At 41.5% G+C, this 27944-nt stretch overlaps 1 protein-coding gene across 1 annotated transcript in view; it reads left to right on the forward strand.

Annotated features, from left to right (window-relative positions):
* The window catches only part of ehd4 (EH-domain containing 4), a 39829-nt gene extending 12365 nt beyond the window's left edge, over positions 1–27464 (forward strand). The window contains exons 4-8 of the mRNA XM_024800044.2: positions 12089–12255; positions 12349–12482; positions 13045–13156; positions 20742–20906; positions 24212–27464. Coding sequence (XP_024655812.2) covers positions 12089–12255; positions 12349–12482; positions 13045–13156; positions 20742–20906; positions 24212–24769 — 1136 coding nt within the window. The 3' untranslated portion in view covers positions 24770–27464. The remainder of the gene's footprint in view (positions 1–12088; positions 12256–12348; positions 12483–13044; positions 13157–20741; positions 20907–24211) is intronic.
* The last annotated feature ends 480 nt before the right edge of the window (positions 27465–27944 follow it).

Consider the following 27944-nt stretch of genomic DNA (forward strand, 5'->3'; position numbering starts at 1 on the left):
GTCTGTCATTGGTAAAAAGTACAAAATTGCTTTTATGCTATTAAGTATATCATTCTGCTTTAAGGAAATGAAAGGGTGTCTCTTTTCTGAGTAGATGCTTGTGCTGTACTAAGCTCTACATTTTACATCCCACGGGTATCTTTGCTGAAAGTTTTATATAATAGCAGTGGTATGTTGGGTGGAGAGCCAGAAAGTCACATAGACTCAGACCATATACTGAGCTTTCTAATGCTGTCGTGCTTATAGCACAGGACTGTATGATTCAGTGGGAAACACACCTGCTAATGTTCATAAACGGTCACAAAGGAGTTCCCCAGGGAACCAGCAGGGAGTCCTTTTAAATTGTATGTCCTCAAAGTAGCCCTTTACTTCACAGTTGTATGTATTGTGGCATGCTACATTGTCAGAAATGCCGATGCTAAAGTTGTCCAAAGTACTTGGAGCTCCCAGAGGGAAACCTAGAGGAAGATCCATCTGGTATAAATGAGACATTTTTACAAATCTGGCAAATGAAAGTCAGCAGAGAACAGGAAGGATATGTGATTCTGATTACAGCTGCACTTAAGTTTTGTTGTGGAAGATCATCTGTCAGAATCGAGTGGTTAGAGAGACAGTGAGAGTCAACAACAGTGCGTCCAGATATCAAAAATGTTAAGGAGGTGTGCAAGCCTGAATTACCAAACTTGCAAATAAGGCACCAACTCGACTTTGGAGGCAACAAAAGTTGACATTTAATGTTGTGGGTAGGTAGTCTTTAGTTAGATTGCTTGAATATTTTAACCACTGAAGTGCAACATTGTTAAAACAAAGACACACATTAGGGCAACTACATTCTCCTGCTCAGCTGTATATAGTCAGGAATGGTTTATCATAAAATCAGCTTTATGAAAACAGTTTTATTAGATGATGGCGTAGATCCACCACTTAACATGTAGTGGATCTAGTAATAGGGATTGCAGCATATAGCAAAAATCTACCAATCTAACTTCGGTGCATTAACTAGACTATGTGTTAATTTTTTATTATCTATATTAGAATATTTTTGTAGAAACAAGTTTCTCCTTTTATTGCAGAATTCCCGATTCCCTTACATTGAGTCAACCTTATGAATGACACCATTACTTGAACAGCTCAGCTGGGCAAATGGAAGGATGGATTCAGCAATGGAGGGATGGTGGATTAAAGGGAGGGAATGAGGGCCACAGGAAGCAGTGGTGGGGCTTTCCCTCCATCTGGAAGCATTTAGGGCTGCTCAGCTGAGCCTGAATTCCTCTTGAAGACTTTTGACGGGCCAACTGTGACTCAACATGAACGCACATAGAGACAGCATCAGCAATAGATTAAACTTCACTGCGCACATGCTGATGGCAAACTGTCATGCCGCTGCTACTGCTCAGGAATGTTTCATCTGATTAAGTTACTTTGAGCAGTTTAAAATGACTGAACAGCTCTTTGTGTGTGTGTGTGTGTGTGTGTGTGTGTGTGTGTGTGTGTGTGTGTGTGTGTGTGTGTGTGTGTGTGTGTGTGCTGCAGCTGCCTTCCAGCACATTGAACATGTTTTGACCCACTTCAGACCTCCTGCTGTGTAGACATGTGGCCTTTATGTTTTTTTAGTCGGGCTTCATTTAAGATTTGTTTCGGCAACTAAAGCACCTGTATATTAGACATGTATCATATAGATATTTCGTATTTGTATACATATTTTATCTTTTCTGAGTTCAACACTTTGTATCAATAATGCAATTTTTGCTCTGGGTATAAAATAGAAAGTTCCTTTGCTGCACCTAAAAACCAAAAAACTGTAATTGATTCAAGAAAGTCCCCTGTGCATCTCTGTGTCACTAGCAGGGCTTCAGAGGATTACTCTGTGTCAATCTCATTTGACAACTTGAATGTGTGCATATGCATGGATATCAAACTTGTGCAGGTAGCAGCCTTTAATTTGTCAAGCATCATCACTGCTAATGAAAGGTGACTTTCATATTGTGAGGCCTAATTAACATTAATGAAGTTCTGCAGTTTGACTGAGTGCATTTTTATAAAATAACAATGGGTAATAGGATTAGTAAGGAGGAAGAAAGGGCAGGTATGAAGAGAGCGAAGAGTGGAAGGGAATCACTCCACCTGTGGAGGTATAGAGTTGTCTTGAAGAGAGAGCAGATTGGGAAAACTATGGGAAAGAGTTGTAGAAGCTTGGTTGAGGAGAGAAGTTATGATTAGTGAGGACTAGTATGGCTTCATGCTGAGAAAGAGCACTACATATGTGATGTTTTCTTTGGCAGTGTTTATGGAGAAATACAGAGAAGGTTAGAAACAGCTCTGCTGTGGTGCATGTGATGCTGGTGCCAAGAGAGGAAGTGTGGTACTGCAAGAGGAAGTCAGAAGTGGCAGAGAAGTATGTGACAGTAGTGTAGGGCATCTATAAGGAAAATGTGTGGTAGGAGTGACAGATGGATTCAAGGTAGGGGGTGGGATTAAATCAGGGCTTCTTTATTGGAATGGTGATTGAAAAGCTACCAGATGAGGTCAGGCAGGAGTCTCCAAGGACTATAAAGTTTTCAGATGACATTCTGATCTGCAGTGAGAGTAGGGAGCAGGTGGAGTAGAGCTTGGAAAGGTGGAGATATTCTGTGAAGAGAAGAAGAATGAAAGTAGGTAGAAGCATCTGTGATTGAAAGTGAGGATAGATAAGTTTAAATACATGGAGATACGTCCAAAGCAATGGAGAATGCACAAGAGAGGTGAAGAAGAGAGTGCAGGCAGGGTGGAGTGGGTGGAGAGTGTCAGGGGTGATTTGTGACAGTAGAATGCCAGCAAGAGTGTAAGGGAAGGTTTACTAGATACTTGTGAGGCCTGCTATAATGTATTGTTTGGAAAGGGTGGTATTGAAAAAAGACCGGAGTCAGAGCTGCAGGTGGCAGAGCTCACGATGTTAAGATTTTTTATTTTGTGTGACCAGGATGGACAAAATTAGAAATGACTAGAGCGGAGGACAGTGTGCAGAATTCCTCATTTTGTCAGTGAGATTCACCCATCGTTGTCATCTCAAGTTTCGAAACAGCAAGATGGCAATGGGTTAAAAGCTCAGCTGAAAGCTTTATATTGGAAATCTGCTAACTAATGGGTGTCTACTACCTACCACCATGTGCTCCATTCACCCTGATTCTATTCTCTGTGCTTCCTCATGTCCAAAATAATGGATTTGACGTATGATTTGCAAATATAAACTTTCAAATGATTGAGGGAGTGATTTAGTTAAAGGAGGAGAGCTGGGGGACACTTAAAACAGGAATACGTCGACTGTGAAGGGGTTGGCAGTCAGTGGTATGGCTTTTGCTTTTGAGTTTTTGCAGTGGTAAAATTTTCCGATCTCAAATATACTTCCATGCAAATGTTTGTGGGAGTTATCTGTCTGTGATGTCATAGAGTGGATAGTTATTGGAAGGAAAAACAATAGTTATATCTGCCATCCTTTCCATTTTATAACAAAAGTCTGCTCTGCCTGTCTAGTGTTTCCCTGAGCACAGAGCATGTTTTATGGACACATTACAGCTGCATGTTTGGCAGAGACGCTGGCTTGTGGATTGTCTACAGGGTGGAGTTGATGTTTGCCCACAGGGCTCTGGTCCCATGTGTTGATCTCCTGCCAGTCTGTCATCAGTGGGTGGAGTCTGATTGGAGTAACAGAGTTCTAATAGGAGCATTAGAACCTCTTTGTAGCATTCACACACACACACTGCCTTTAATCAGTGGATGGACGTTGCTCAATCATCATTGAGGTGAATGCTATAGTGTGACATCGACATGCCCCAAGAGTGAGAATTGACTTGGAGCCTGACTGTCTCTTGCTGAGCTGCTAGCATGTGTGCAGGTAGCGGTTGGCACTCTGGCCAAGATCATATGACTGAATCATGATTAATGACTGAAATCTTGATTTCCCTCCTATGATCCATGGTCTATGCTTCTTTGTATGTTGGACTCCTCCCAGTATCAGGGTGCTTGTATCTTTCTGTCCTCTCTCAAAGATGTGTGTATGGGTTGTGTGTGTGTGGGGATAAATGGTTAGTAGATTGATTCATATATAGCACCTTTTTTACTCTACTTGAGCACTCATAGCACTTTATATAACATCATCCACCCACCCTTTTTTCTCAGCAAGGAGCAATTTGGGGTTCATTATCGTGCCCAAGGATACTTGGCATGGAGGGATTGAACCACCCCAACCTTCTGTAAGTAGATGACCTGCTCTACCTCCTCAGCCACACAGCTAAAGCCAGCCCATTAAAAATTGCTGTTGAGCCAGGTGGAGGCTGCGGCTTGGCTGTTGTAAATAAGTTTCTGAGTGCAGACTGGATAACTGCATGGACAGCAGCATCTTGACCTCCTGCTGACAGCCACCTCGTCCCTTTGCATGCCTCTTCTGCAGCCTAAAAATAGCCAATCAGCTGCTTGTAAAGTTGTTTGTGTGAGAACCATAAACTGAACTGCATTAGTTTATTGTGTGAGCTGAATTGTATTTCTCATATCTCTATTACCACAAATTAGGGCTGCTCAATTAATCGAATTTTAATCACGATTACGATCTGGGCTTTCAACGATCATTAAAAATGACTGAGCCGATTATTAGCCCCTCCCTCATTTATCCGCGACACCTTAAAGGCCGGTCCGTGAAAATATTGTCGGGCATAAACCGGTCCGTGGCGCAAAAAAGGTTGGAGACCGCTGATTAAGAGGACCCGAGGGAAGCTTGGAAAGCTAAGCAGAAGTTATTTGGAGAGGAGAGTGACTGCTGTTGGTTGAAAAGAGAGGTTAAAAAAAACTTCAGTGGTGTTGCACACTATTTTATATTATTTTTTAAAGTCATTGTTAACCCTTTAAATCCGGTCAGAGCAGCACGCTCCGTTTTGTGTAACTATTTTTAAATCCCTGTAGAACCTGAACCGTGTAAGCTAGCGCAATAATTTGTTTTGTATATGAAACCGGAGGAGCTGTACTTACATCTTATGCCATCAGCTTGTCCTCGGTCACGGTTTCCTTCCACATACAGCTTTGCAAAAATTGCATAAAAAGCGCTTGCAGGAACAAAAACATAATATTACAGAAACATGCTTTGCCGATCCGATCAGCTGTTCGTAACACTTCCCACAGTGAAACAGATGTCAGCGCGAACTATCACATGTCCGCCATTTCCTGGCCGAAACCGGAAGTGACGTCATTTTCGCGGAAATGTAGTTTTTTACTTGTAGGCCTTAAAAACCTATACTGGTCATGTTTGACTTTTCTGAATAGTTTCTGGGATGCTTAGAACTCAAATTGCACTGCTGGAAATAGTTTATTTTGATGCACATGCTGTTTTCTTTGCAAATTTGCATCATATGATTGTTTTTTCGTTTTTCCTGCAGTATATATAAAAATTTGTGTATCTCCAAAATAAAACTATGAAGACACTCAAAATAAATTTCCTGTTGTTGTAAACTATTTTTTGCAACTTTTTTGTATTTAAAGTTTTGAGGGATAAGCCTCTTAAATTTCTCCAAGTAGAAATATATGTAAAAAAAAAAAAACTATTTTCAATTTTTTTGTAGTTTATTGCACTTTTTTGCAATTAATGTAGTTACTATGGACTTAATGCATACATATTATTAAAATATAACAGTTGTATAGCAACTTGAAATGCTCCCACAAATGGCACTACAACATGTAAAAAAATAATATAAGCTCTGGCAGACTTGGTTCTATGGTAGGTCTTAAAGGGTTAAATAAATATCGTCAAATAATCGAGATCTCAATTTCAGTGAAAATAATCGTGATTATCATTTTTGCCATAATCGAGCTGTTCTTTTTAATTAGGAGATCAGGTTAGATAATTGTCGTTAGGTTATGCCTAGGGTAACCCTCGACCAGGGACGTATCATCACTCCTAGTTGAACTTGTGAACTTGTGATAATTACTTGCGGTTAGTTAGATATTAAATCTGTTACTTCCTCCCAAAGCTAAACTTTAAACTATAAATGCTGAATTTTGTGGCCACAACTCTCAGAATGTTTAGTCTTGCAACTTTTGTAACATCATGAAATTCTCATTACAAAAAATGTTAAACCTTCATGATGTGTTGTCCTTTGAATGGGTGTAATTCTAACTGTGTCACAGTCAATCACCCTTTTGATTTGCTAATGTAGGGTAAGTAAACCTGGACAGCTCTTGGGTGTATGTGTTTAATTATGTGATCATTACAGTCATTCTGAAAATTAAGATTCTTCATAATATGAGATCATCAGATTGGTCTCTTCCAGCTGTAGACTTTAAGTCTTTCTATCTAAACAACAGCTTAATTGAAAAAACTTACCTGCAGTTCTTCAGCAGATGTCTTCTTTTATCTAAGAGTCACCAAAACACTCATAATTAATCCAATGTTGGATTTTTTTCATTGGACAATGCTCCTCAGGGTTGACAGTAGTCAGAGTGAATTTTAATAGCTTGACATTCAAGGTTGTATTTAGCTTGTTTTCCTTTAAATCCTAATAATTACTATTTCCTCATTGTTTTTGGTGCCATTCCCTCATGTAATGCACACTTGTGACATTGCCAACATGTACACAAAGGCAACATCCACGCTTGCACCTCTGCACTGTGGAATAAGTAATAATTCACTATGTTCCAGCAGTGCAGGGGAAGTAGACATTTAAGGAGAAGGCATTTCCGTTTTTAAATGAATTGGAGCATGTGAAATAATCAGTTGTCCTGTAATAGAACCAGAATGGTGAATGTGAATGGTGATGACAGGAGGTGGAAACAGACTTGCAGGGCTCAGGAGACCTGCACAGAAGCCATGGGGAGAGTGACAAAGCAGTGGCCCTTTTTGGTTCTCTTGGCAGCTAGTGGGGCCTCCATAAGTTGGGCTAGTGCCAGCACATCTGGTAGATGCTTGATCACATTGGGACCAACCTGTTGGGCTTTTAATTGACTTTAATAATTTGGTCAGGTTGAACAGAAAGATTGGTGTGTAATAGCTTTTAATGTTAACTAAAGCCATTGCAGTGTTCTAGGTTTTGGAATTTACACATTAGAAATGCTGATGGTAGTCCTCATTAACCTTCATAATATGCATCATCAGCAATTGTACATGTGTTGTGTCCACAAACAGTCAGATGTTTGTTGCCCCGAAGTGATGTTGTGAATGTAGGCAAAGTGGGATGCTCCACTGTTGTGTTTAATTTGTGAAATTCAGCTGATAGGCTGGTATCCAACCTCTAGATCGTTTTTACCTCCGCCAAGGAGGTTGTGTTTTTAAACACGATAGCTTGAAAAGTGTTGAATGAAATGTGATTAAACTTTGTAGGGGCGTACACTGGGGTCATGTTAACAACCCATTGGCCTTGGTCGACCGAGGTCTTCAAGGCAAACTTGATGATTTATATGCTGAAATTTTGTTTGTTGAAAAATACCCCGGTGTATTGTCAACATGTAGAGAGTACCATATAAACGTTTAACCTCTGATATCATCTTTAGGGTCGATAGTTTGATCTGAAGGTCAAAGTGATACAAGTGCTATATAGAGCTATTTAAAACTATGTTTCTTAATGCCATTGTTTGTATTGGCAACATTTAGGTCTATAGGAAATGGTATGTCTATTGTTTATTTTTCAAACTATTTTTAAAATGCTACTGTTATTGTTTGTATTGGCATTTAGGAAATGATACTGGTAAACTTCTAAATATCACAATATAATTTTATCTAAATGTCATGTCACACTTGACCTCTGATCTCATTTTTAGTCTTCTGCCTTTCTTTCAAGTTGACCCCAAGATGGGTTACATATTTAAGGAAGTCAAGAGAAAGAGAATTAATCCATAAATAAAAAAATAATAAAAAGTATTTATACTTAAAATTATGTCAGGTGCATTAAAATGTTTCAACAGGGCAAATAACGAAGGTTTGCCCTTGCTTTTAATACACTAAAAGCATGTTTAAAGGAAACAAGGAAAACAAAATAAATATATTCAAAATACAATACTGTTCCCTTAAAATTAAATACTGCCCAGAGATGGAGCTGCCGTGGTGGTTTGCACTCTCAAGTACTTCTTTTTATTTTATTACATTTAATTTATTACTCTACATTTTATTATTATGTACATTTTTACTAGGCAGTACATTTTTGCTTATTTGCTTCTTATTGTATTTCAAAAACTTTCCAAATGTCTGTTATCCATTAGACCTAAGGTTGATGAAGTGGCAAACACATTTAGAAGAAAAGTATGAATGTTTGCTGAAGGTGTTTGTACTACCCATGTGTTCGGGTACACTGGCTGTGGTCGATGGTGCTCTATGCACACTCAGCCAGCTCTGGAAGCCATGTGTTCAGTGTAAACTGTGCACTTTAGCTCTACCTGTTAAGACCTGGACAAATAAATATGTTTCCCAGCAACCTCAAAGTGAGCAGGAGGACAGTGAATTACGGAGAGCTTCTGAGAACCTTTTTATGCCTGATTTATTGTGCAAATCTTAAAAGCACTGCATGGAAAAATATAACAAACTAACTGGAATCTCCCTTTCCCTTCTTCATACAATTCACAGGCCTTCTTATACAGTCCTATGATAAATAGTATAAATACGTTTTTACCTCCTTTACTCGTCTTCTAAAATCCTAAAATGACACATCCTTAATAAGTGGCTGTACTGTCTGAAGCTTACCAACATCAGCTAAAATAAGGTAGATAAGGTGGAAAGGAAAGGTCCTAAACTAATATTTAGTGAGACACAAGATGGCAAGTTACTGTTAGAACATCTGGCTAACATCGGAATTGAGGACACAGCACTCAAGTGGTTTACAGCCTACCTGTCTGACTGGAAACAATTTATTCAAGGCAAGATTATCCGACTTCTCACGTCAGTCAAACATGTTGTCCCTCAGGGAACAGTGCTGCGGCCTTTATAATTTATCTTCATCCTCTTGGAAATATCGTCCACAATTTTGGTATGCAATTCATTTTTCATGCAGATGACACACAATAGTATTATTCTACAGAACCCAGAAATTCTCTTCCCCCTCCTGTCCTCATATCCTGCCTACAGGCCTAACCCTTTGTTGTATCTATTGTCAGGTCCACGCTTTCCATAGTGTCAAAGGTTTTGGAATCATCTTGGACAAACCCCTCTCCTTTACCGCCCACATCAGTCATGTCTCACGTTCCACCTTCATTACATTTCTAGGCTTCACCCTTTTCTTTTTTTAATTCAGCACTCAACTCCGGGTTCATACTCTGGTCACCTCTCATCTGGACTACTGTAATGCCATTCTCTCTTCTGTCGGGTGTAGATGGTGCAGAACTCTGCAGCAAGAGTCCTCCTTATGTTTCAGACCTCCTTCACCCTTACACTCCTTCATATACCTTCTGCTCAGCTTCAGCTGCTCCTCAATGATTATTATTATTATTATTATAATTATTATTGTTACCATTATCACTGCGCAGAAATGATTGACAAGCAAGGCAGGACAAAGAGAAGATCAAAATTACTTTTTGTCCCTTCAACTGAGGGTAACTATTTTAACCCCAATGCATCTATCCGTAGATACAAAGTAACTCAAGTTAAAATGCTGTATAAATATCTTTGTGAAGGGTTTATATGGTTTCTAGTGCAGAAGCACGGAGTACACAGCAAAAGGAGAGAAGTGCTGGATACCAGCCCATTTACCCAGTAAAGACAAGTAGAATTTAGTCAGATATGTAAGCAGGAGTAGAAACATTTCCTTCTGCTGCAGCAATCTTCCTGTTTGAGTATAAAAGCTCTTGAGTTTTCAAAAGTGAGGTCAGTGTCACCCAGTTTCAGATGAACCACACCCAAATTGCTATATATCACTTTACACACACACACACACACACACACACACACACACACACACACACACACACACACACACACACAGAGAGAGCCAGAGAGAAACAGAACTGTTTTGTGGCTGTTAAATTCACTATGAATATACCTACATCGGGACTACTGTATGCTAAAGTGAGGGAAATAATTATTTGATCTCGTGCTGAATTTGTAAGTTTTAGAAGGAAATTTAGAAAGAAATTAGTACTCTCTAAATTTTATGGTGGTTTCATTTAAATTGACAGAGACAGAATATCAACCCAAAATTCAGAAAAAATACATTACATAAAAGTTTTACACTAAGTTGCATGTCATTGAGTGAAATAATATTAGATCCCCAAGCAAAACATGACTTAGTAGGCAACTTGGTGGAGAAACCCTTGTTTGTAATCGCAACAGTAAGAAGTTTCTTGTACTTAGTCACTAGACTTGAAGAAATCTCAGGTAGGATTTTTGCCCACTCTTTACAGAAACTCTCTAAATCCTTCAGGTTTCTTGGCTATTGTTTGGCAACTTGAAGAGCGCCGTCCACAGATTTTCTTTAGGACTGACTAGGCCATTCCATAACCATAATTAGGGATGGGTATCGTTTAGGTTTTATCCGATACCGGTGCCAAACCGGTACTTTTGAAACGGTGCCGGTGCTCAAGCGGTGCTCAAACCGGTGCTTAAAGAATGGAGAACACAAAATTGGTCCAAAAACCTCTCATATTCAGCTGTTTTTTGTAAAAAGATAACAATGTTAGCCTTTTCTGCAGCTATAGGGCATATATGGTATCATTCTTGGCTGGAAGCAGTGCTTAAACAATGGAAAAAACACAAACTTTGTCCAAAAACCTCTCATGTTTAACTGTTTTCGATTTTTTTCTTTGGTCATTTTAGCCTTTTTGGCCAGGGTGAAGGGAGTATCTGCCATCAAACAAGAAGACAGCCGCATGTAACAACGATGGTGTTTGCTAGTTCACCTTACATGCATTAATGTAATAACGTGGTTAGCCTACTCAACGTAAATTACACACGAACAACATTAAGCTACTGACGCAGAGAAGAACGGCTGCTGCTGCATCATCATCCTCATCATTTCTGCTACACTGGCAGGGCTAGGGGCCAGGACTCTCCTCTTCGTGTTTTTGGGGGATGTTGCTAACTCCGGGTCCGATAACAGGCACCACACCCGCAGTAGATGTGCTCGGTGTGAGGTCTCGCAGCAAGCTATCAAATACGGCGCATTTCTCGGCTTTTAAAAAAACGCTATGCGTCGCCAGGTTTTTCTTCAGATTTGAGGTGTTACCTCCTTTGACAGTATCACAGTATCAGCTTAAAGCACTTGTTGCAGGCTGCTGAGTTTGCATATTTTGCTGTGAAGCACAGCCAGACTTTTGACCGCTTCGCCTTGGGCATTTTTAATCTGTAGCTCTGCTCTAAAAGAACGTACGTACCTGGACCCGCCTACTATCCTCGGAAACGTAAAATGATTGGCTAGAATTCAAAGTGTATGACATCTCAGGAAAAAAAAGCACCGAAATGTGCGCTGCTTTTCGGTCTGGTTACTACCGTTTATGTCAGAACCGGTGCCATCATGGCACCGGATACCGGTACCCATCCCTAACCATAATGTACATCTGCTTTGTTGTCTTGTCAGTATTTTTTTGGGTCATGGTCATGCTGGAAGCCCCATTCATGACCCATCTTTAGGACCCATCTTCTGTCTGAGATTTTACGGTGCACGACCCCATCCATTGGTACGTCAGTGTGGTGGAGTCATCTCTGTAGCCTTAGTAGAAAAACAGCCCCAAAGCATATTGTTTCCACTTGAAACATGCTTGACTGTGGGGATGGTGTCCTTTGTGTCATACTCTGCCTCATTTGATGGCAAAGAGCTTGGTTTTGGTTTCATCTGACCACAGTGCTTTCTCCCAAGCATAGTCTTATGGTTCAGGGTCGGGAGTATCAGATTGACTGATTGATTGATTATTTCATTCATTCATTGACTGGTTGATTCTAATCTCTGTAAACCAGAATTATTGCTGGGTTGTAGGGGATCAAATTCCTGTTCCACTCAATAGTGGTGCACAAATTACACCTCAAGCCAAATGTAATTTTCTTTCTCATCAGTCAAAATTATTAGACTTTGTTATGCTAAGTGTTCATTTTCCAGAAATGATCTAGAAATGGGAACTAGACTGATCCTTTTGTTTGTCTCCCTGTTGCAAGGTTATGACTTTGCTGAGGTCCTGCGTTGGTTTGGAGAGCGAGTGGACCGGATCATTCTCCTCTTTGATGCACACAAGCTGGACATCTCAGATGAGTTTTCAGAGGCCATCAAAGCTTTCAAGGGTCAAGACGACAAGATCCGAGTCGTCCTCAACAAGGCAGACCAGGTAGGAGAAGCTGAACAAATCTAACATGAAATTAAACTCTGCTTACCTGTGTCAGTCTAACCTTAAGCTCCTCCTCCTCACCTGTTCGATTAGGTGGACACCCAGCAGCTCATGCGGGTGTATGGCGCCCTCATGTGGTCACTGGGGAAGGTGATCAACACTCCAGAGGTGGTGAGAGTTTATCTCGGCTCCTTCTGGGCCAAACCGCTGCAAAACACAGAGAACAGGTGAGATACGTTACTTTGTCTGTTTGTTCGCAGGGAATGATGCTTTTTTAATGAAGTTAGACATGAGAACCTCTTATCTATGATTCATAATTCCAAACCAACCCATCAATTTCATCCTCTGACTGAAGCAATTTGTTTTAGTTCCCACCCCCCATTTGTCTAAAGACAAATTTTGGATGGAATTGAAAAACTAAGCTTGGAGATGCAGCATGTACACAGTTCATGTGTTTACACATTAAAACATGTAGAACAGGTGCTGCAATTAAAATTGATTATTGCTTTCTCAAAAGAATTGATTGCACAAGTGGAATTGAATGAAAAAATAAATATACTATAAAAATATAATATGATAGATGGTTGTAAGAATGAAGAAAACTGTTATTCATATGTTCATAAAATAATCTAATTTAGTTATTTAACCTTTCTCCATGATGTATGTATTGTTTCATCCATCCATCCATTTGTTCGTGTGTTTACTCATTTGCTTGTTAGAGTAGGATTTCTTTCTCCATATACGTGTCTTACTTCATTCATTCATTGATTCATTCCTGGTACTTGTCAGGCGTCTGTTCGAGGCAGAGTCTCAGGACCTGTTCCGGGACATCCAGAGTCTTCCCAGGAATGCTGCTCTCCGTAAACTCAACGACTTGATCAAGAGGGCGAGGTTGGCCAAGGTGAGACAGGAAGTCACACGTTGTGGTTGGAGTTAACTTTCAGGAATTCTAGACTTTGAGGAATTCTAGGAATACTGTGGAATATTTGACTGAGGATCACTGGGATAGTGTTTCCAACTGGCTAAATCTATGTTTAATGGAGGTGTCCTTGTGAGAAAATGGTTTCTAATGATGTCAGCTGTTGTTTCAGCCTTTCAAATGAAGAATCGAAACATAGATGTTTTTTATTCTGGGGAAACAGGAAACAGAAGTGGTATTTAATTTTAACACTGATGTGGAAATAAAGCCTGAATCAGACCCTAATCCTGAAACCAAGCTTACAACAACCACATGAATTCAATTTAGAAGAGTTTTTAATATATTTTAAAGAACTAAATGAGATAGAAAACATGCGTCACACATATCATGCAGGGCTTATATTTTGCCATCACTGTGCTGGTGTGGGTCTTTTTTTAGATATAATTTAATTTTATATTCTTGCTAATAAGAACATGGTTGTATTTATGTATACAGCCAGAGGGGTCCTATAATTTTCAAAGTAGTCCTACGTTAAGTAAATATCCATCCATCCATCCATCCATCCATCCATCTTCATCCGCTTATCCGAGGTCGGGTCGCGGGGGTAGCAGCCTAAGCAAAGAGGTCCAGACCTCCCTCTCCCCAGCCACCTCCTCCAGCTTGTCCGGGGGAATACCAAGGCGTTCCCAGGCCAGCCGAGAGATATAATCTCTCCAGCGTGTCCTGGGTCTGCCCCGGGGCCTCCTCCCGGTGGGACATGCCTGGAACACCTCGCCCAGGAGGCGCCCAGGGGGCATCCTTGCCAGATGCCCGAACCACCTCAGCTGGCTCCTTTCGATGTGGAGCAGCAGCTGCTCTACTCTAAGCCCCTCCCGGATGGCCGAACTTCTCACCCTATCTCTAAGGGAGAGGCCAGCCACCCTTCGGAGGAAGCTCATTTCCGCCGCTTGTATCCGCGATCTCGTTCTTTCGGTCACTACCCACAGCTCGTGGCCATAGGTGAGGGTAGGGACGTAGATCGACCGGTAAATTGAGAGCTTCACTTTTACACTCAGCTCCCTCTTCACCACGACTGACCGGTGCAGCGTCCGCATTACTGCAGCCGCAGCCCCAATCCGTCTGTCGATCTCCAGCTCCCTTCTCCCATCACTCGCGAACAAGACCCCGAGATACTTGAACTCCTCCACTTGGGGCAGGAACTCATCCCCGACCCGGAGTGGGCACTCCACCCTTTTCCGGCTGAGAACCATGGCCTCAGATTTGGAGGTGCTGATCCTCATTCCCGCTGCGTTACACTCGGCTGCGAACCGCTCCAGTGCGAGCTGGAGGCCCTCACCCGATGAAGCCAACAGAACCACATCATCCGCAAAAATCAGAGATGAGATTCTGAGGCCACCAAAGCGAAAGCCCTCCGCCACTTGGCTGCGCCTAGAAATCCTGTCCATAAAAATTATGAACAGAACCGGAGACAAAGGGCAGCCTTGGCGGAGCCCATCACCCACCGGGAACGAGTCCGACTTATTGCCGGCAATGCGAACCAAGCTCTTGCAACGGTTGTATAGGGATTGAATGGCCCGTAGCAATGGGCCAGACACCCCATACTCGCGCAACACCTCCCACAGGACGCCCCGAGGGACACGGTCGAATGCCTTCTCCAGGTCCACAAAACACATGTAGACTGGTTGGGCAAACTCCCATGCACCCTCAAGTATCCTCGAGAGGACAAAGAGCTGGTCCAGTGTTCCGCGACCAGGACGAAAACCGCATTGTTCCTCCTGTATCCGAGGTTCGACTAGCGGACGAACCCTCCTCTCCAGCACCCTGGCATAGACTTTCCCGGGGAGGCTGAGGAGTGTGATCCCCCTGTAGTTGGAACACACCCTCCGGTCCCCCTTCTTGAAGATGGGGACCACCACCCCGGTCTGCCAGTCCACAGGTACTGCCCCTGATCTCCACGCAACATTGCAGAGACGTGTCAACCAAGACAGCCCTACAACGTCCAGAGCCTTCAGGAACTCGGGGCGGACCTCATCGACACCAGGGGCTCTGCCACCAAGGAGTTGTTTAACTGCCTCAGTGACCTCGCCCCCGGAAATCGGTGGGTCACACCCCTCATCCCCAGACTCTGCTTCCTCCCCGGAAGACGTGTCAGTGGGATTAAGGAGGTCCTCGAAGTATTCCTTCCACCGCCCGACAATTTTCTCAGTCGACGTCAACAGCGCTCCGCCAGCACTATACACAGTGCAGGTAGAGCACCGCTTTCCCCTCCTGAGACGCCTGACGGTTTGCCAGAATCTCTTCGAGGCAGTCCGAAAGTCTTTTTCCATGGCCTCTCCGAACTCCTCCCACACCCGAGTTTTTGCTTCAGCCACTGCCCGAGCCGCATTCCGCTTGGCCTGTCGATACCTGTCGGCTGCCTCCGGAGTCCCACAGGCTAACCAAGCCCGATAGGCCTCCTTCTTCAGCCTGGTGGCTCCCTTCACCTCTGGTGTCCACCATTTGGTTCGGGGATTACCACCACGGCAGGCACCAACCACCTTGCGGCCGCAGCTCAATGCAGCAGCTTCGGCAATGGAGACGCTGAACATGGTCCATTCGGACTCAATGTCCCCAGTCTCCCTCGGAATGCTGTTGAAGCTCTGCCGGAGGTGTGCGTTGAAGATCTCGCGGACTGGGGCCTCTGCTAGACGTTCCCAGCACACCCTCACTACGCGTTTAGGTGCACCAGGTCTGTCCAGCGTCCTCCCCCGCCACCTGATCCAACTCACCACCAGGTGGTGATCAGTTGACAGCTCAGCCCCTCTCTTTACCCGAGTGTCCAGAACATATGGTCGCAGGTCTGGTGATACGATTACAAAATCGATCATCGACCTACGGCCTAGAGCATCCTGGTGCCACGTGCACTTATGGACACTCTTATGTTCGAACAGGGTGTTCGTTATGGCCAAACTGTGATTAGCACAGAAGTCCAATAACAAAGCACCGCTCGGGTTCAGATCAGGGAGGCCGTTCCTCCCAATCACGCCCCTCCAGGTCTCGCTGTCGTTACCCACGTGAGCATTGAAGTCTCCCAGCAGGACAACAGAGTCTCCAGGTGGAGCACCTTCCAGCACCCCCCCCAGGGACTCTAAGAAGGCTGGGTACTCCGAACTGCCACTCGGCGCATAAGCGCAGATGACAGTCAGGACCCGTTCCCCGACCCTAAGGCGCAGGGAACAAACCCTCTCGTCCACCGGGAAAAACCCCAACGTACCGGCAGCAAGCCGAGGGGATATAAGAATACCCACCCCAGCCCGCCGCCTCTCACCAGGGGCAACTCCAGACTGAGACAGAGTCCAGCCCCTCTCCAGGAGACTGGTTCCAGAGCCCAGACAATGCGTAGAGGTGAGCCCAACTATATCTAGCCGGTACCTCTCAACCTCACGCACCAACTCAGGCTCCTTCCCCACCAGAGAGGTGACATTCCATGTCCCTATTGCCAGTCTTGGCAGCCGGGGGTCGGTCCGCCAGGGCCTCCGCTCCTGGCCGCCACCCGGCTCACAATGCACCCGACCCCTATGGCGCCTCCTGCGGGTGGTGGGCCTGCGGGAGGATGGGCCCATGTCTCCTCTTCGGGCTGTGCCCGGCCGGGCCCCATGGACTAAGGCCCGGCCACCAGACGCTCGCCCTCGGGCACCCTCCCCGGGCCTGGCTCCAGGGCGGGGCCCCGGTAACCCTATCCCGGGCAGGGTAAACTGTTCCCTCGATATTCTTTTCATGGGGGTCTTCTGAATCGCTCTTTGTCTGGTCCCTCACCCAGGACCAGTTTGCCATGGGAGACCCTACCAGGGGGCAAAAGCCCCCAGACAACATAGCCCCTGGGATCCCTGGGACACACAAACCCCTCCACCACGATAAGGTAGCGATTCAAGGAGGAGTTAAGTAAATAAAGAAAGGAAAACTGTAATTCAGCTCAATAATTGATGTAACAACAATGTAACTGCAGTTAATTTGTTACTTGGTGTGTTTTAATGTTTCAGACTTATAATTTGATATGAGCAGGTCTGACTAATAAATAAATAAAATGAGCTTTAAAAAAATTAAATCAGGGCCTTATTGTTTATTTGGTTATAATAATGTAGAGCTATCAAACAGTTAACGGTTTAACTTTAACTTTAACCGAGCTGCATTTTTGCTTATGGTCACCATAGTGGGGGATACAGGGCATATGCTCAGCTCAGTATTTGGAACACTTGTCCAGCCTGGTAGAAGCATATAAGAAACAAAGGGCTTTTATTTTGTAAAAAGCCTTCTAGCGTACACCACATAGAACGAAGTTTGAGAGCATGTAAAATGTTATTATATTTGAAGTAGAGATGGCACGATACCACTTTTTTTATGTCCGATACCGATACCGATATCATAAATTTGGATATCTGCCGATACCGATATGAATCCGATATAATGTTTTTTAATCAACAAAACTGTTTTTTAAAATATCTTGCTGCATTTTGCAAGTCTGCAAGTTCATACTCAAGTTTAAAACAACAACTACACTAAAGCTATTCTGTTATACCTGTATACAAAAAAAATATTTCATAGTTCAGCAATACTGATCAATCTAATAAACTTAGACCTACACCATCCTCCCTATTCTGGTATTTTAAAGAGTACTTAGCGTAAATATTAAGCAACCTAACTAATAGGGTTCCAACTCCCAGCAACAACAAAAAGAAATAAATAAAAAATAAGGAACCACCCCTCATGCGCCACCTCATGATGCTTAATCGACGTAATCAACCTTAATTTGATGCAGTGTGAAAAAAAATGCACAGAAATCAATTATTTTTCAAGAAATATTAAATAGATTCAACATCTTTCTTCAACAAAATTGCAGACTGCACAGATGGTACCTTCCCAAAGTAAAAAGTACTATAGCTTACTAGGGTATATATTAGACTTAATAGTCACTATATACAGTAATTGACTTCTATTCATTTTACATCAAATTAAAACTTTGGGTGTCAGATAATTATTTATTAAAAGCTCGACATTTTAAATGAGAATAAGAAAGAAAAGTATGTCTTTGTGCCCCCTTTTCCCTGTTCATGCCCTATCGGCCCCCCTGGCTAAACTTTGCTAGATCCGCCCCTGCACAGTTACCAGCGTCAGCTACGTAGAAAAAGATCCTGGTGTAGAAAGAAATATTAAATAAATTCTAACAACAGCTTATCAAGCTTAAACGTTCTGCTGTTGTTCAGCCGCTGGTTTCCTCTTTCTGGTGCAAAGTGGGCCAAAAACAAACAAGAGACACGGACTCGCGACAGAAAAGCCGATCAGCTGATCATTTAAGCAGTTTCACGATTGAAGTAGCAGCCGGAGAGCGAGAGGCAGTCGCTTGTTAAGCTTAACGTGGGAATGCTTTACAAACATTCAGAGATGGACTTACACACTTGCTTTACTTCTCTCGGGGATAACTTTGTCGGAGATGAAATGCCAGGTTGCTAGCGAAGCTCCACATGCTATCCAGACCACAGGTCCGGCATGCCACAGCCGCTCTATCACGTGATGCATACTGCTCGACTGCTAACGTTCTGAGGTGAGTTACGGCGTGTTGCAAGTTTTGCGAGGTGCTTTCGTGATATTTAATGGATCGGATTACATTTTTTATTTTTCTCCGATATCCGATCCAGTAATTTAGGTCAGTATCGGACCGATACCGATACGTAATATCGGATCGGTCCATCTCTAATTTGAAGTATAACAAAGATCAAGTACTTCAGGTACCACTATATTTTTGAGCAAGCAAAGAGAAGCAGGTTAATAACATCAATCATATTAATATTATTAATCTCTGTAATGTTTCGTAATGTTGTACAATGACGCTCAAGTTGATTTGATCGTCTATCATCTCAGGAGATTCAGTGTGAAGTCACAGCCTCTTCCTCCGTGGTTGCTTCTTTTTTCATAAGGTATTTATGTGGGAAATTGCGAAGGCTGCTGTGAAAACTTAATAGTGAGGCACATCCAGCAGCTGTATCAGGTCTGTTGTGTTGTTATACAATGAGCTGGAATCTGTCCTGAGTGAGCGATCCACACCAAGCACAGATGTGTGTTTAGCTGCAAAAGTTCTTGAAATGACACAATCCTGTGAGGTTTAGCAACTTTGTTATGGTGCATATTTCAATTATCAGCTAAACAAAGGATTTGGCTGCTCTCTACTAACATATGACAAGTGCTTTCTAGTGGAAACACTGCGATGTGATGTTTGTGGTGTGATAACGTTAAGCCACTGATGCAAAGGAAATAATGGGATTTGTAGATGTTTTTGTTACAGTTACAAATGACAGTTTTGTGTTTGGGGTTTTTTTTGTACATTTGAAAATGAAATGAATCTAAGCTGTTTTCTCACACATGTAGTTATGTTCAGCACCCAGAAACATGCCAAGGAGTCTTTTTAGTTTTGTTTTTCCTTCCTCTGTAACTTTTAATAAATGGCACTCATGTACTCTGGCACTTTGCCCTCAGAAATCCCATGACCTCATTCCCTCACTGTGTTACTCCTCCCTTCCTTCCACCATCATTATGCCTTTGCCTGTGTAACCGATGATCCTCCTGCACTCCTACATTCCTCCTTTCTCCTCCTGTTTCTTCTCCTCTTCTAATCCATCAGTCACCATAAGTTCCCCTCTGACCCAGCATCTCATAGTTTCCTGTTTCTCTCTCATCCAAAGTCTCAACACCCAGACTTCAAGCTATATTTTTATTCCAGCAAGAGGAAACAGCCTGAGATTTCTGCATTATCCATTTCATTCCATAATAAAATCATATTTAAAGATTTAAACAAAGAATATTTTGTGAAATATTCTTTGTTTTTATGTTGACAAAATGTCGACGTTGTGGTTGTTCCATGTAAAGATTATTTGTTTTTCTTTACTTAAATACAAATGATTAAAGTTAAATTTGTGAGATGTCATCTCACAATTTCTGATTGTTTGAATTTTCAAATCTCATTTTATTAACCTAAACACATGAGAGTATGAGCTTCCTTGACCTCCATGGTAACCTGTAGCCCAGATAGCAGACTTCCTGTGTTGGTGGTGTGATTAAGGAAACTCTGTGTAAACAGTGCTGTTATTGAACGGAGCTCTGGCAGCGGGAGGGCTGTGACCTTTTCCTTTTGAGGATCTATCAGGGTAGTGTCTTCTGTGCCGTGCTGTGTGTTACACTGGTAACACAGAAGAGTTAAAGGGGATCAGTCATAAATAACTTCGGTTTTGTCTCAGTTAAGCGTTGCCATGTACTCAGACTTCTTCTCTGTTTGCTTCCTCACTTGTCCTGAATTTTGGCTTTTTTTAAGATTTAATGAGCTGAATGAACTTTTGTGATCAGTTTCAATCAGCTTTCTGATGCAACACTTTTAGTTTCATTCCTCTTCTTTCAATGCAATCTCAAATGTCTCAAAGGAAAAAAGCTGCCAAAGCTGCCATTAAAAGAAACTTTAAGTTTTAAGGCACAGAATTTAGATCTGTGTCCCCTCCACGGCATTTTAAAATGCTTATGATCTCCATTGCTTTCCTGCTTGCAGGTGCATGCCTACATTATCAGCTACCTGAAGAAAGAGATGCCATCTCTGTTTGGACGGGAAAAGAAGAAGGACGAACTGATCCAGAGACTCCCGGAGATCTACACCATCCTACAGAGAGAGCACCACATCAGCCCTGGAGACTTCCCCAATGTCACTAAGATGCAGGTACGTAAAAGCCAACACAGTAGCCAGCAGTTCCCAAAGACCTCTGTGCAATTAGACAGGAGTCATCTCCTGCTGGTTATTAGAACACACGCACACACACACACACACACACACACACACACACACACACACACACACTTTGGACCTGGATATCCTGAGAATATTTTTACTCAACCCAGATAAAGTCTGTTAATCACTTTTAACACAACAAAAAGAGACAATGTAACTGTAACTGCCAATTTTAGAATAGTTTTTTGTATCACAGTCATATCACAGTAACAGTTTCTTGAAACAGAAGCCGCTCGTACCGTACGGGAAATGATTTAATTCCCTGTTGAATTTGACAGTTTGCTCACTTCCAAAGAAATGAGCAGTCTTCTAATTTTTTATAGCAGTTTTATTTTAAAGGAGAGAGACAGAATGGCAAATATACAGAAAAGAAAAGCGCATTACTTAAAAGTCATGAATTGGTTTGCATGTCACTGAGTGAAATAAGTATTTGATTCTGAAGCAAAACATGACTCCTTATACTTCTTTGTAAGTGAACAAATTTAAAAATTCAGTAGTGGATCAAATAATTATTCTTCCCTGACTCTAGAAAATTGTGTTTTAATTTGACAAATAGGAAGCATCACATAGGAATAGTAGTGCTATACTTCTTGCCCACTCGGTGGAATTGTCATTCTGAAGTGTATGTCTCCTTTAGAGTGGCAGAGTTTGCAAATGCACTCTTGGACACTGGCTGATAGACCTGGAGCACTGGGTTTAATATAATCCCTGTCCCTGTTTATGCAAATACAGGAAAATCGTTGTTTAGTAAAAGAAAACCTGAATTTAAATGATAAACAAATGATTATAGCATTGCATCATGTCATCATGCGGAACAACGTGTGATCTGAAGAAGAAGAACTGTTTTCCTGACGTCAGGGAAGGTTTTAGCTGCTGGGACAGAATGAACTGAACTGCAGCTGCTCTGCTGGGCCGATAGAGAGATGCTGCACAGCAAGTGTGTGTGTGTGTTTCCCTCAGCGAAACTTTGTTTTTATTGGATTATTGTCAGAGAAAATGTTTGAGATTTTTCACTTCCCTGGTGAGATGTCCTGAAAAAGAGCCTGTAGTTATTTTACAAATAGTTTTCTTTAAGCAGCGACACCAGTAATTAAAATGAAGGCATAATATGGTACTAGTAATTAGAATTCCAGAAAAATGTCCTATTATGTTAAGTGAAACTTTTACATGTCATTCAAAAATGTGTAAAATTCATAGATTTTTGTACAGAAAATTGCTAAAACACACTTACCTCTCTGAAAATCCAACCAATGTGCAATCGTGCTGTCAGCGTGTTAGTAAGGCCCATTTAGGCCTTTTTATTGGGCTGTGGTTATTTTGCTTCTGAATAAAATATATATCATTAGTGAGGCTTGGATCTCATTAAAATGTAAAAGGACTGTGAATGGCTGTGGCTCAGGGGGGTAGAGCAGGCCCTCTACTAATCAGAACGTTGGTGGTTTGATCCTGGCCAAAGTTGCTGTGAGTGCTCAAGAGTAGTATAGAAAAGCATTAAATAAGAATCAATCCATTACTCATATGGTAGTTACTTACCAACCATAAGTGAAGCACGACCCTGTAACTAGGAGATCAGGTGACCCCTGCTGGCCAGTAAAACAAATTCAGGTTTAAGGTTCGTCTGCTTTACTTCACTGTGAGAATCTCTGACCATTTTTATGTATAGTCAACAACAGGTGTAATGCTCAAAACAAAAGGAATCCCAGTGTTTTGGGTGGTGATTTAAAATAAACTACATTGATGACAGCAAACTCACTAAGTCAAGAAATAAGCACACAAAACAAGAAAGGTAAACAACATCTAAACCTCAGTTTGAACCCAAATTTCAAAACCATAATGCCACTTTCTAAAAAGCACACCCATTTCCCTGAACTATAAACACTATGCCCCTGCTTTACCATATGAGTCAGATGTGGTGGACTGTTACTGCAAAACTCTACACACAAATCCCTACATTTGTCAGTGCTGACACCATGTGGTCACTTCCGGTGTGTTCACACCGAACGCGATAGACGCCCCAAGAAAGCAGTCAATAATGTTAACTCACATAAGCACAGCTTTAGCTCAATCAGCACACAGTTAACAAAGTGGAAACACTAGGAGTCAAAATGCATCACACACCAATCAGAAACTTTGATGGATAGTCAAAAGGGCCAAAGTCAGCTCACTCAGGTTTGAAACAATGGATCCAAAGACATGCATAGGAAGAGGTCAAGGAGGAGGAGAAGGAGGTCTAGGACACCAGCAAGGAGGAGGTGGAGGAACATAATTGGCTATCGGGCTATTGTAAATGTCCCTGGTCAGCATGGAGGGAATGTCACTCTGTGCGCAGCCATCAGCCAACGAGGGATACTCCACCAGCATGCCATTCTAGGACCCTATAACACTATAGCTCCTTGCTTTTCTTGATGGTCTGAGACAACATATGTTCCAGCTGCACTACAGGGAACCTGACCCTGGCCTGACCCAGACCACAGACAGGATGCTGAGGTGGACTAATGTTTTTGGTGTGTGTTGTACTGTATGGTACATGAATAAAAATGTGCCACTGTATATACATTGGTTGCATTTTTTTGTGTTCATCATGTGAAAAGGTTTTTGAGGGGAAGAACCACAAGCAACATAACTTACCAGTTTTGGGAATATTGTTTTACATTTATTGCACCAATGTGTACGACTATGTTGTTGTGTGTGTGTTTTTGAGGCCTTGTGTGTGCTGTCTGTGGGCAAAGTTTGATTTTTCAGCAAGAGTGAATGGTTTTGAGTGTAGATTGTTCAATATTGTACAATACTATGTTTGGGAAATTGAGTGAGATGATTTGTGTTTACTGTTTTGGCAATATGAGATATAATTTCAGAAATTTGTGTTTAAGCAATCGATAAAATCTGGAATAAATGGCAGACTGGCGGGGGAGGGGGTCAAAAGTTTAGTGACTAACATTAATCCCACATGCAAATATCAGTTTGCTGTAATCTTGTGTTGAGGTTTGTGGCAAAAAAAGAAAATGTGCATAGTAAAGCCTTGCAGAAAAGAGTCCAGCTTGCATTCCTTTTGAAAGCTGCAAGCTGGAGCAGAAAGAGCAAGCCACCATGTTATGATAATGTGTTCAAGTACCTCATCCAAAAATATACCACAATTTTAAAGGCTTCATTATCTGTCATCGTTGTAGTTGTTTCTCTGAGTGTGAGCTGTAAAAGTAGTTAGCAGACGTTAACCTGTGTCTCTTCTTCTCCTCCAGGACATGCTGCAGCACTATGACTTCAGTAAGTTCCCATCTCTGAAGGTGAAGCTGATTGAGAAGGTGGATAAAATGTTAGCCTCAAAGATTGCTGTTCTTATGGCGATGATCCGGGAGGAGGAGGCCAAGCAGCCTCCTGCCATGGTGTCAGGTGGTGCCTTTGAGGGCTCCCAGGATGGGCCCTTTGGTCAGGGCTACGGTGAGGGGATCAGTGCTGGGGCTGACGCTGAAGATTGGATTGTCAGCCGGGACAAGCACCGTTACGATGAGATCTTCTACACTCTGATGCCTATCAACGGCAAGATAACTGGCGTCAATGCCAAGAAAGAGATGATGAACTCTCGGCTGCCCAACACTGTGCTAGGGAAGATCTGGAAGCTGGCCGACTGCGACCAGGATGGCATGCTGGACGACGAGGAGTTTGCCCTCGCTCAGCATCTCATCAAGATCAAACTGGAGGGCTACGAGCTGCCCACTGAGCTCCCCAACCACCTGGTGCCCCCATCCCACCGCAAAAACCCTACTGCAGATGCCTTGTACAATCATATTGAGGACTAGAGTGCTCACAGGACGCCAAGCAAGCTGCTGAAGAGAGACTGAGCAGAGAAGAGGTGTAAAAATGTAAAGAACCATCACAGGTGAACGTGTCTGCTGCTGCTCGTTGAACAAACAGGAGAACAAATGGGCCACCTAATGCTACACAAGGTCAAAGGGTAAGGTTTTGTTGGATACATTCACTAAGACGATGCATTAGAGCCCAATAATGCTTGACATTTTCAGGCAGCAGTCAAACAAAGCACTTTTATTTTGATAATATTTTACATAATGAGCATTTCAGCTGATTTAATTGCATTAAAGAAGAAAAGTGACAAAGTTCTTGTATAATATAGCCACATTTGCCTAATTCTGGTTTCACCATTCACTTTAATTTCTGAAGGATGGCAAGTTCATATTCATATATTCATGTTTAACCTTGAAAACCGACTATCCGAAGGTAACAGTTAGTGCTAGGGTGCAGTTTATTCATTTTACTGCAACATATTTCAAAGGACATCACTTGCACAAAACTTTAGATGCAAGTTTAAATGCATACTTGCTGGTGTTCATAATATCTTTCTGGATTTTTCCCCATCCTTTAAGCTGTTCCGGCTTTATCCTAAAAGGTCTTCACAGTTACACAACAATGACAGTTATTCTCCTTCACAGAAAAACACTGCTAAACTGACTGAAACACCTGGCAGTCCAGGCTGTAGCAAATCTCTATTCTGTTAAAAACATTTGTAGCACTATGGAAACTTCGTCTTTAAACGCTTTTAGATAAAAAATACCAAAGATGTGTCTTGATGATGACATTATGCAAAAAATAAATAAATAAATAAAATAAGTTAATGAAATAAAAATTAATAAAATCTAACATTTTACACAATCGCAATGGCTCCAGCAGCATCACAACAAACTAAAGCTGGGGAGTAAAAGCTGACATAGTATGTATTGCAATCAGAAGCTGTAACATAACTTTATTCCCACTCCATGTAGGCCTCACAGTGAGGTCAGAGGTCATAGTCTGCAGCTCAGTGCTAATTTGCTCACAGGGATAGACAGTGTCCTGAAATGCAGTTGTCAGTATGTGCTCAATTGATTCTGTTTCCTGACATTGTAAAATGAAAAGGACAGGAGGAGAGCCATGACCTCTGATCTTATAATAGCAAGACTGAAAACTTCAGCATCTGGTCTTAACATCACCATTCAAAGAAAAATTTTAAACAGGAAACAGAGTTTGCAGGAAATAGGTTCGTTGTCTTGTTATTTCTTTCTTCTTTTCTTTTTTTAAATGTCAAATTTCAAATGAGATTACATCAGAACAAAATAAGATATCGCAACACATTTTTGCATCCCACCTGAGACATAAAACACTCAACAACATAACCCAAACCTAAAAACCCAGCAACAAAATTAGCAGTGACTTCCAACTATTGGTTTGAAAAACAATTAGATAAAATTATAGAGGATTTTTAACAGATAAGATAAGTGGGAGAAGGTAACTCATGCGGTTTTTATGGTTAAATAAATGTCTGAAATTGTACTTTCTGATATATATAAATGAATTATACCTTTAAAACCACAGCAGATGTAAAGGGAAGACGTTCCATATCAGTGCCTTTTCATTTCAAAGGCTTTTAGTTTGTCAGAATACATTCTTTTAATTTGACATTGTCACCATGTTGCTGTTTTTAAGTTGTGTTTAAAGGCCTCTGTTCCTATGACAGGACTGTGGTTATCCTTGAGGTTTTTACAGGAGGTCTGCTGCACATCAGTGCTTTTAACATGCAACTGTCAGTGCATTTAATTTCCAAGCCCGTCTACAATAAATTATATTCATATGTTACTAATACTGTTTTTAACATCCATTTTCATCTGCTTATCTAATTCAGGGTTATCATATAATGTAAGTTAAGTGTAAGGTTCAGTGCCCTTAAAAGGAGGAGGAGGTGGGGTGGAAGGAGTTGTCACAATAGGCAAAAAAGTTCTTTAGTTAAAGTTTGAGGAAGATGACGGTTTCCTTAGATGTGACTTAAACTACTGTGGAGATTTTCTGTAGTTTTTTTAAAATGTAGACATCCGATTTCTTTCCCAAAACTGAACCATGTTATTTCAGTAATAATAGGAATAAATAATTTAAAAAATGTAGATATTTTTCTAAAAAGTCAAACCTTAATGCCCTTAATTCCATCTCTCCACCAAGTTTCATGAAGTTCAACTTGTTTTTTTTTTTTCTGCAAACCTTCTTTTGTGCAGATGAACAAACAGCAACAGGTTCCACCTACTTAATGAGGGTAATAATAATTCCTGCATAGCACAGCTTTTGTCTTTTCTGTCTGTTATTGGGGCAAAGACTGGTGGAATTGCTAGATTAATAAGTGTCATGTACTGTTTTTGCTCAGCAGCCACACAAAGGCTTTCAATCTTCCAAGCAAAAGGGCACATCTGCAGTCACTCTCTGTCCCTGTCTATAAAAGTGAAACATGTATGAATCATGTTATGTTTTCTGTATGATTTTATCCGTCCAGCTGTACATGTAGTGAAAAGGTCAAACTTCCATTTACCTGAATGTAAAAGTTTTTTTTTTTTCTTTTTCAGCCGGATGTATTTTGTAATAATGTTGTTCCAGTGTTGTTCTAATGCATTTCCACCTCTCATCCTGTTAGCAGAGCTGGAAATGAATAAAATTAATAAAGTTTATTCAGTACATGTACTCAAGGTTCCAGTGTTTTGTTTTTTGGGACTTTATTATAACCACATTTCTCAGACAGTTATTTTTTCTGTTTGGAGTTTGTTTGTCTATATAATAGAGATGGCACGATACCACTTTTTTTATGTCCGATACCGATACCATAAATTTGGATATCTGCCGATACCGATATGAATCCGATATAATGTTTTTTAATCAACAAAACTGTTTTTTTTTAAATATCTTGCTGCATTTTGTATAAGTTCATACTCAAGTTTAAAACAACAACTACACTAAAGCTATTCTGTTATACCTGTATGCAAAAAAAAAAAAAAAAATTTCATAGTTCAGCAATACTGATCAATCTAATAAACTTAAACCTACACCATCCTCCCTATTCTGGTATTTTAAAGAGTACTTAGCGTAAATATTAAGCAACCTAACTAATAGGGTTCCAACTCCCAGCAACAACAAAAATAAATAAATAAAAAATAGGGAACCACC

Source organism: Maylandia zebra, linkage group LG19, assembly GCF_041146795.1.
Source record: "Maylandia zebra isolate NMK-2024a linkage group LG19, Mzebra_GT3a, whole genome shotgun sequence".
Classification (NCBI taxonomy): domain Eukaryota; kingdom Metazoa; phylum Chordata; class Actinopteri; order Cichliformes; family Cichlidae; genus Maylandia; species Maylandia zebra.